Source organism: Trypanosoma theileri (assembly GCF_002087225.1).
Source record: "Trypanosoma theileri isolate Edinburgh chromosome Unknown TM35_Tth_134_V1, whole genome shotgun sequence".
NCBI classification, from domain to species: domain Eukaryota; phylum Euglenozoa; class Kinetoplastea; order Trypanosomatida; family Trypanosomatidae; genus Trypanosoma; species Trypanosoma theileri.
In genome coordinates this window covers 1-9,719 of record NW_021639976.1, presented here as the reverse complement: position 1 = coordinate 9,719, position 9,719 = coordinate 1, and the positions used below count along the sequence as shown (strand labels likewise).

Sequence of the window (9,719 nt, the reverse complement as noted above, 5' to 3'; positions counted from 1 at the left end):
ACGAAGAAGTGTGCACGAAAGAGACGAATACTGATCTTCTTCCCGAAATTAAATACAATGTAGTTAATGTGTCTGAGGATAAGGTGGAAGAGCACAAACAGGATGAGGAAGAGGAGGAAACCAAAGATCCGAGCAGCCCGAGCACTAATCCGGAAGTAAGCGGTGGCGAGACAAATGCTGAGGGTGAAACGTCCACCAATACACAGGGGGAAAGTGCTCCAGCAGCCCCTGAAGACCCAATACAGTCCCCAAACACTGTTTTGAACGGGACGAACTTAACTGATAGCCAAATGGAAGAAGAATCCAAAAATGCAAATGGAACGGATGTGTTGAGAACTGACAGCAGCATCATGGTCTCCTACATGGCCCCTCTTGCACTTCTTGTGTGTGTTGTTGGTTTTGTGGTGGTTCCATGAGAGCTCCATCCATATTCAGAATAAAAAAACACTTTTGCTAAATACGGTCCTTTGAAACGAATCCCATATACCGCAATTCATTGACCGTTCTTTTTTTTTTCAGCATTCTTCATTTCATGGGAAAATTTCTTTTAATTGTTAATGCTTTTTTTTCTATGATTTTAATCATTATTTGAAAATTTATAATTCTTCATATATACATTTTGCAGAATCCCAATGTTTGTTGTCACATACAATGGAGTGCGCATATATATGGTGGGAAACCGACGAAAGTGTCGGATAAACAGTAAACATAAACTTGGGCTCCTATTTATTGGGCCTTTTCCCTTCTTTTCTTTTTTTTTTCAGCATTCTTCATATCATTGGAAAACATTTTTCAACTGTTTATGATGTTGTGCTATAATTTTATATTCATTTTCTGAAAATTAATAATTCTTCATATATGCATCCTGCAGAATCCCACCGTTTGTTGTCACATACAATGGAGTGCGCATATATATGGTGGGAAACCGACGAAAGTGTCGGATGGACGATATATATTTACTTGGGATTCTTATTATTGGGTCTTTTTCTTCTTTTCTTTTTTTTTTTGTTTTTCTCACCATTATGTACGCTGATTCAAAATAGTTGAATAGACACTGTACATGAACTTTTATATGGTTTAGGGGGTTCATTTTGATTGCTGTGTTCTCTGCGGGAGCTGACTCATTCTGGAGAGGTCTACAGAGTGTTGTGTGTACCACGGTATACATTTGGTGAACACTGAGCACTGGTTTGGGAATGGGAGAGTGGAGTACAGAGTCCCGTATGCTTCTCTACTTGAACTGCCCCGATTATACCCTATCATGGTTTGCCAGCATTCCCTGTGTTTGTTCTTGACGGTGTTGTTTGACTGGACATTTTGCTTTGTACGTGTGTGTGTGTATGTGGTTTCCTTTCCATTGGGAACGAAATAAGTAATGGAGAGTGAGAGCCAATGGTGTTGGTTAAGGATATACATTTCTGCTGTTGTAATATTCCTCTTCTTTACATTGTGATTTCACATGTGTATTTGTTTAGTTGTTGTTACTGTGTGACTGCTGGGGGATGTTTAGTTACGCGTGGGTTTAGTTTATTGGCCTCAGTGAAGGACAAGGCACCATCACAGCGCATTGACGCTGGAGAGAGGAGGAGAGAGTAGACACACACATATGGATGCTGCTCTCTTAACACTGCTGATCTAATGACACTTTTGAGTCTCACAACTAGTGTGAGAATAGTCAAATGGACGCATTGTACAACACATGAGACTCTTTATCCCATTCAATAGAAATGGGAATATACATTTCCTTGTGTCCCATTCTAAGCTTTCCTTTTTTATCTCTGTAATATTGAATTATGTTTATTATTTTTGGGGGAAATAGTAACCAGTCACACCTTAGTGGGAGTTTCCATAGCAGAAATGATACCTGACTCTTCATGGTGAGAAGAAGAGGAGGAGAATGTATCTCTATTTGGTGTGAGAACTCATTGAGTGGTAGTGGTACAGTGATCCTACTACCCATCAATGGTAATAAAAAGTAAAAAGGGGAAAAGAAAGAACAATAAAAGAACTGTTGGAATACATTTTGATAGAATGGAATAAAACAAATCTCTCTCTTTGGGGGATACATTGCAATCCTATTTCTCAGTGCAGAGGCGTTCTACGCCTTTTATTGATAACTACAACACAAGTGGAAATGAATGTCTCTGTTGTGGTGAAAGTAAAAACAATCCTATTGAAAGAGTATTAATAGGAGGCGTACACAACTCCATGTACATGGGATTACTGCTATTCTACAGGGAAAAACAAAAACAATAACTACAGGGAGTGAATCACTGAGGAGTGATACTGAATTGAGATCTCTACTGAATAAACAGAGTTAAAAAGCAGTGTGTTGTACATGTTACTTTCTCTTGGAAATGTGAGTAGTGCTCTTATAGATAGTGTTCTGTGTATGTGTTGTGGGTATGGTAATTAGTACAAGGAGTGTTTTTGTAGCTGATGGAATATTTCATATAATCCCCTCCTCTATTATATTATGGCTCTTCTGATGTGTATTTTTATTATTATTATTATGCTCTTCTACTACTGACATGGATGGGCAAAAGAAAAAATAAATTATCATCAAGTGGAGTTGTTGGGTTAGTCAAGCATGAGTTGCACAGTTTTTATCTAATACAAAGGACAGATCTAACACATGTTATCATTCACTCTTTTCATGGGTTATTTTTATCTTTTTCACTTGTTTAAAGGCAGTACAGCACTCATTATTATGACTATTATTATTCTCTGCATTTCTTACAAACACAATAAAACACCAAATCTGTTCACAGTGCATTGTTGTTGTTACTGTTGGTATGTATGTGTACCACAAGAGGGTATATTGATATCTTTTCTCATTCTACTTTTGGCATAACTATCATTCTTCTCTTTCTAAGAGTATTACTGTCGATGTATACATGTATTTAATTCTTTGCTAGATCCAATATAATATTTCTTTATGCTTACCTTTTATTCTCTCCCTTTTCTTCCTTTTTTTTCTCTTTACTCTGCGTGTACATTAGCAAAGCAACACACAAACTCTCAATACTCACACCACTACAAAATGGAAAAACACTCCATGCGTCACCTGCTGTGGGCTGCACTGTTCCTGTTGTACTGCAGCTGCGGGTGTTTGGCTGCTGTTGTACAGCAGTTACCACAGAAAGGACAAAGTGCTCTACAGGCGTACACCGTCTCTGCTGGTGATAATAATGAGAAATGGGAACCCATCCGTTTTGCTGTGTATACAAAATATGTGGAGGATGTGATGAACTATTGCATCGCAGAAAAGAAAGTAATGCCTTCTGAGTACAATGTACTACCAGGAGTTAGAGACGATCTTGAAGGTCAGTTTAAACAACTCTGTGACGGTGAAAATAAAATGACAACAAAGAGGATGCATATTCTTTTTAAGGATCTCCTGCCCCAAGCCATCAAATTGCACAGAGATCGCCTTAAAGTGAAGCCAGTGCAGGGCAATCTGTCGCTATGGAAAGAGAATTATGAAGATGACAAGTTAGATCCAATGACAAGGAATTGCAAGCAGTTCTTGGTGCCCGAAGAGCATTTGAAGCATGGTATTCCCGATGCTGATTTTTTGCTTTACGTGCGTCTCTCGCCAACTGAGCAAGACTATCATATTTGCACTAAAGACAGGGGTAATCAGATCCGACCGACATCTGCCCGTATCAGTTTTGTCCCAAAGGAGATCAATGCAACGAGACATTTCATTCGCATGGCTGCGCGCAATATTGCATTTGGACTTGGGTTTAAGGAGTTCGTCTTTGGCACGTCCTCCTCTATTTCAGGGAGAGTTGGAGTCTTCTTGAACGGTGGAAAAAAGGATGTCACGATCGTGACCGGTGGCAACATGAAGGAGAAGATCGTGGAACAGTTCAACTGCTCAAGTTACGGTGGAATACCTTTGGATTTTAAAGGCGAGAGTCTTGAATTGGAGTGGGAGAGACGCATCGCACGGGATGAATTGATGGGTGCATACACTGGTGATCCCACTGGAATGTTCTACACTAATCTAACACTTACATTGTTTAATGCATTGGGTTTCTACAGAGCAGAATTTAGCATGGCAGAACCCATGAGTTGGGGGAAAGATTTTGGATGTGAGCTCTTTGAAAGTACGTGCCAAGAAATAATCGAAAAACACTCGGGGAAGTTCCCTAAGACCTTCTGCAAGGAAAGTGATAAACCTGTATTACAGTGTACCTCTGATCGCTTTGGTCTTGGTGTCTGCTCCAAGGACAACACGAACAAGCATGGTATACCTGCTGAGTACCACTACTTCCAAAAGAATAATCTCAGAAACAGTGAAATGATGGAAGGCTGTCCCATCATTAAGCCGTTTCAACAGACCATGTGCGAGACTGGTGATGAGACACTTATGCCTGGCAGTATTGTGAGCAATATCTCACGGTGTCTGGATGTGACGGAACCGGTGGGAATCGATGAAAATGGAAAGAAAGTGAAGGTTCAAGGCATTTGTGCAAAAGTGAAGTGTGAGGATGGCAAGGTGAAAGTGCATTACAAGGGGTATAATGAGGAGAATGGGAAAGAAAAATGGGAGGAGTGCAGCGACGAGAAATCTACTATTACATTGCAGGGTTCAGAGTTCAAGAGTGGAACTACTATTCGTTGTCCCAAATACGAAGAAGTGTGCACGAAAGAGACGAATACTGATCTTCTTCCCGAAATTAAATACAATGTAGTTAATGTGTCTGAGGATAAGGTGGAAGAGCACAAACAGGATGAGGAAGAGGAGGAAACCAAAGCACAAAACAGTTCGAGCACCAATTCGGAAGCAAGCAGAGGCGTGGTAAATGGTGGGAGTGAAACGTCCGCTACTGAAGGAGAGAAAAATGCCTCAGCAGCCCCTGATGCCAACGGCAGTTCTCATGAGTCCAGTGCTGCAACACCAGGAAATTCCACCAACGCTGAAAGTGCCGAGGAGGAAGGACAGCGTGCACCGAGAAGTCGTCGTCATATTGCTGATGCTACTACTTCTCAATCCGCAGCTAATCCCAATGGCACTGAAGACACAATACAGTCCTCAAACACTGTTTTGAACAGGACGAACTTAACTGAGAGCGAAATAAAAGAAGAAACACTAAAACATACAAATGTAACGGTTATGTTCGGTACTGACAGCAGCATCATGGTCTCCTGCATGGCCCCTCTTGCACTTCTTGTGTGTGTTGTTGGTTTTGTGATGGTTCCATGAGAGCTCCATCCATATTCAGAATAATGAACACTTTTGCTTAATACGGTCCTTTGAAACGAATCCCATAAACCGCAATACATTGGCCGTTCTTTTTTTTTTTCAGCATTCTTCATTTCATTGGAAAAATTCTTTTAATTGCTTATGATTTATTGCTATGATTTTATATTCATTTTCTGAAAATTTATAATTCTTCCTATACGCATTTTGCAGAATCCCACTGTTTGTTGCCATATACGATGAAGTGCAAATATATGCTGGGAGAGCAGCGGCAGTGTAAGGTGAAGAAAAAAATAAACTTGAGATTTTTATTATTGGGCCTTTTTTCTTTTTTTTTCAGCATTCTTCATTTCATTGGAAAATTTCTTTTAATTGTTAATGATTTATTGATATGATTTTATTCATTTTGAAAATTTATAATTATCAAATATACATTCTGCAGAATCCCACTGTTTGTTGTCATATGCAATGGAGTATACGCATAATATGCTGAGAGAGCTAAGGCAGTGTCGGATGAACAATAAACATAAACTTGGGATTCTTATTATTATTGGGGTTTCTTTTTTATTAAATTGAAATGTTCATGCTAAGAAGTTTATGTTTTTCTGTAGTTGTTTCTATGCTGATGTTTTTTGTTGTGCTGTTTTTTATATGTGTTGCTGTTTTTCCCCTTTTTTATTTCTTTGTTTTCCCCAACTCTCTCAAGGAATGTAAGTCGAAGAACCGATGGGTGGATGGTGGCACTGAGCGGGGTTTTATTCTAATGGGAGTATACACCGCCGTGATGTGGAACAATATTTGGAACTGGGGAATCGCAATCAAACGACAGCAGAATAAGAAATACACTGGACAGCCCAATGGAGTGTGGAACTATAATAATAATGAAATGGGACAGTTATTTAAAGAAGAGGAAAAAAGAAGTATGCTGGATTGGAGAATAGCTTTCCATATACGTATTTATTTATTCTGGCGCATTTGCATGTAATAGTTTGTGATGCAACTGTGGTTGATACTCTGCTTCCCTCCCCCTCCCACACGTATATACGCACACATTATCTCCTCATTGGGATACTGAATTTCTCAGTTATGTGTGTGACACTTTGTTTCATTTACCTTACAGATGTTGCGCCTATGTACAGCCATAAATTCATTTCGTACACTATTACTCATCCGATTGGGGTTTGCAAGGACATTTTGTTTTGCCTTTCTGATGTCTGTGGTATTCTTGCAGATTGTGGTTCCAGATCGGCTGGTAATCAGTGAGGGTTTGTTTAAATGTTTTTTAAACCAGTTACTGCACTCTCTCGTTTGTTTTGTATCTCGACTCTTATTTTTTCATTCATTGTGATTTGTTGTTGCAGAAGCGACTCTGCAATCAACCGAAAATCAAAAAATACAGTGAGAGAAAAAGGAATAGAAGTAAAAGAGAGAATGGAGTTTTGTTCAATTAACAAGAGATTGATATCACTGTTGAACAACATTCGCATGATGAGGTGATGCCTAGAGAGGGCCTAAATGAATGTTGATCCACCTCCAGCAATGCAAACACCAATGTAGAGCGTTTGTCGACCAGGGTGAATATTGTACGCCGCAGTCAAGAGAGAGAGTGTTACCGAGTGGGGCTATATTCTCACAGTGGTAGTTAAACTGATCAACTTATTCCATTATTATTTTGAAAGCATAAACATTGTGGATTTCAATGAAAATAATGGGGTGGGTCTCTCTCTTTGTGTTGAAGGATTCAGTGTGGAATTGAAAAGAGCTATTCCACCGCAGCAGCTATTGACATGGAAGACTGTGGGAAAGAGTTCTGCATGGAAAAAAAAATATGATAAATCTTATTCTTGGCTACTGGACCTCATCACACTCATCTCTGAGGAAAGGGTGAGTGGGGAATGTTTTGTATTTTTGCAAACAAGTAGAAGTGATATTTGTGTGGCGAATTGCTTAGGAATGGCCCGGAGAAATCTTTTGGCGACCGTGTAGGGGCCATTTGGGAACCCACGCAATTAGCACAGATTGAGACCCCTTGAATCAAGAGGTCCTTTTCTATTTCATAATGCTTCTTCTGCCAACCGGTGAGTGGGCAGTAAAGAAGATCACCCAATGTTTGCGTAATTCCCTTTTGGGATGGGTGTGCCTGCGTGAAGGAAACTTTCACCCCAAAAAGAAGGAGCATTTCCATCATTTTAGCGAATAAGAATGGCGCACCCACAAAGCCTGTTGAGGGTTTTGTGTTTTTTTCTTTTCCCATTTCTTTAAAAATGGATGGGCACGAATCCAGATATACAACTATTGCTCTCTTTTCTCTTTTTGCGATTACAGAGTAATGCCCTAACCCATTTAACGTTGTGTCCACTCTACGGTGTGTGTGGGCATATTCTTTTCCACATTGTAATAGGGGCAACAATGCTGCTCTACGATGGTGTAACTCCTTTGGTGTGGTTTGTATTTTTCACTTGGGTTGTGTTTTTCTTGCACACAGGGTGTGATGCAAAATAAAATAAAGTTTGTGTTGCTGTTTTTGTGAATAGTCAGTGTTGTTGTTCTTTTCCATATTATTGAGGACTGATGGTGACGGCGATGAGGGGAGTAGTAGTGCTGACGAAAAGCAGAGACGAAAGTTTGTGTTGTCTGTTGCACTGTCGCCCCTCTTGCAGTGGTTTTCTCTAGCGCCTGAAGGGGAAAGGAGGGGAGATGGTGAACCCACCAGGAGGCCCTTTGTTAGTGTTAACCTTTTTTTGCATGATGGGAGAAAAAATTATCAAAATACAACGGATGCTCTCACTCTGCGTGGCGGGAAAGTGTTTTAAACTATTCTGCTGCTTGCCACTCCCCAAGGGGGATCTCTCTTGAAACGAGGGGTCAAACCAATAAAAATATTTTTTGTTTCTCTCTTTGTTTTTTCTAGCACTTTTTGGGCCAAGCAAAGAAGAAGGTAAATTACATTAGGTATACTTTTACTTGGTATGCTTTCGTTGCGCCTTGAATCCTTTGGAATTCCAATGGAAATTATGAAGAAAAGATGAGGAATTGTTTGGGGATTTGATTCCCGCGTTGGTTTTATTTATTCCTCTTTTGGTGTTGGATGTTGTTTGGCTTCCTCGCTCTTTTTTTTTTTTGGGTGCAATTAATGAATGGGGTATGTGGCGGATGGCCGTTGTTCTCTTCCCTCAGTGGAATTTCAAAAGGGTGATGCCATGATGATTTCAACATGAATTGTTCAAAGAGTGTGGGGAATGGATCCCATTCTCCTTCACGGTGTCGCTCTTTGTTGTTGGGCGTGGTGTGCGGGGTAGTGGCCCGGCAGATCAGACCCCCACCAAACAATAAAAAAAAACACACAGGGAGAAAACCAAAACAATACGAAAAGCATGGGGTTTGGGAATTGGGAGTTGTGAAATAAATGAAAGTAAACGCCCAAAGAAAACACAAAACGGACACGCACTTCGACATTCCCCAACGGCAAACGAACTTCCCAACGACACGCGTGATGGGCAGCGGGCTTTCCCACGAGCGTGCCTCTGTGGAACAAGAGTGTCAGAGGGGAATTGTTTTCTGTTAAGGGTGATGTGGGTTTCGAGGGGGGAAATTTGTAGAGGGAAACAATTATCGTAATTTATTTGTTTTATGTGCAAACTCCGAAAGGGCAAGCGGATATGATCGCATTTAGTTTGCTGCAACACTAATGTCTATCTCTTGCCCTCATGTTTTTTCTGTATTTCTATACAAACTGGTAGTCTAGGTATTTGCTTCGGTTGTTTCTCGTTTTTGATTCAATTGAGATCGTTCTTTTCGCGCCCACCCACCGCATCCCTGTAGATTTTTTATTTTTATTTTTATTTTATTTTTTCCATCTAGAGAACCGGCGTGTGCTGCTGGAATATCCCGAAACCGTGGATGCAGTCTTTACCACGTTGTCTTCCGGCCTCCGATCATAAGACCGTCTTTTACCTCATACAAATGGGCTGAAACAGCAGCGGTGTTCTTCAATTGCCCTTTTTGTATTCATTTTTCTTCTTTGTTATTGCTTTGGCTTTGCGTTTTTTCTTTCCAATTTTTCCTTTATCTTGCGATAAAGTTTTGAGTTTTTTCGGAAGCCGTGATTGTGTGATACCAAACGTTTTTTCATTATAATTAACATTGGGTGAACTGTCTAAAATGGCTTATCTTAGTCCACAGTAAAATTTCACAACAAAGAGAAACATCAACGACGCCTAGCGGAGGTGTGTGCCGCATTTGTTTTGAAGTATGAATGAACCTGTCCGCCACGCCGGATCTTCAGTTCTTTCTCTCCCTTTCTTCTTCTCTTGATCTTAGGTCTTTCAAGTACAATTTTAGAGACATGACATTGGGTTTTGGGGTGGCCGCCGCGCCCCAACTTTTTTGGGGTTGTGGCAAAATGGGGGTGGGGGACAAGCCTCACTCAGGGTTAGGGTTAGGGTTAGGGTTAGGGTTAGGGTTAGGGTTAGGGTTAGGGTTAGGGTTAGGGTTAGGGTTAGGGTTA

At 40.4% G+C, this 9,719-nt stretch overlaps 5 protein-coding genes across 5 annotated transcripts; 3 read left to right on the top strand and 2 right to left on the bottom strand.

The window, feature by feature from the left end:
• Nucleotides 1-2: 2 nt before the first annotated feature.
• TM35_001341040 (uncharacterized protein) lies at nt 3-416 on the top strand (the record flags this gene model as incomplete). The annotated part of the gene is made up of 1 exon (XM_029031865.1): nt 3-416. A coding segment is annotated over one exon (414 nt), but the record flags the coding sequence as incomplete, so codon positions are not given.
• A 670-nt stretch (nt 417-1,086) lies between these two features.
• Nucleotides 1,087-1,416, bottom strand: TM35_001341030 (uncharacterized protein; the record flags this gene model as incomplete). Its single annotated transcript, XM_029031864.1, has 1 exon — nt 1,087-1,416. One exon carries the CDS (start codon nt 1,414-1,416, stop codon nt 1,087-1,089), a length of 330 nt encoding a protein of 109 aa, XP_028876844.1.
• Nucleotides 1,417-1,675: 259 nt separating this feature from the next.
• Nucleotides 1,676-2,068, bottom strand: TM35_001341020 (uncharacterized protein; the record flags this gene model as incomplete). The annotated part of the gene is made up of 1 exon (XM_029031863.1): nt 1,676-2,068. One exon carries the CDS (start codon nt 2,066-2,068, stop codon nt 1,676-1,678), a length of 393 nt encoding a protein of 130 aa, XP_028876843.1.
• Nucleotides 2,069-3,043: 975 nt separating this feature from the next.
• TM35_001341010 (surface protease GP63) lies at nt 3,044-5,215 on the top strand (the record flags this gene model as incomplete). Its single annotated transcript, XM_029031862.1, has 1 exon — nt 3,044-5,215. One exon carries the CDS (start codon nt 3,044-3,046, stop codon nt 5,213-5,215), a length of 2,172 nt encoding a protein of 723 aa, XP_028876842.1.
• Nucleotides 5,216-5,789: 574 nt separating this feature from the next.
• On the top strand, nt 5,790-6,197 carry TM35_001341000 (uncharacterized protein; the record flags this gene model as incomplete). The annotated part of the gene is made up of 1 exon (XM_029031861.1): nt 5,790-6,197. The coding sequence occupies one exon, from the start codon at nt 5,790-5,792 to the stop codon at nt 6,195-6,197; it is 408 nt and encodes a 135-aa protein (XP_028876841.1).
• Nucleotides 6,198-9,719: the final 3,522 nt, after the last annotated feature.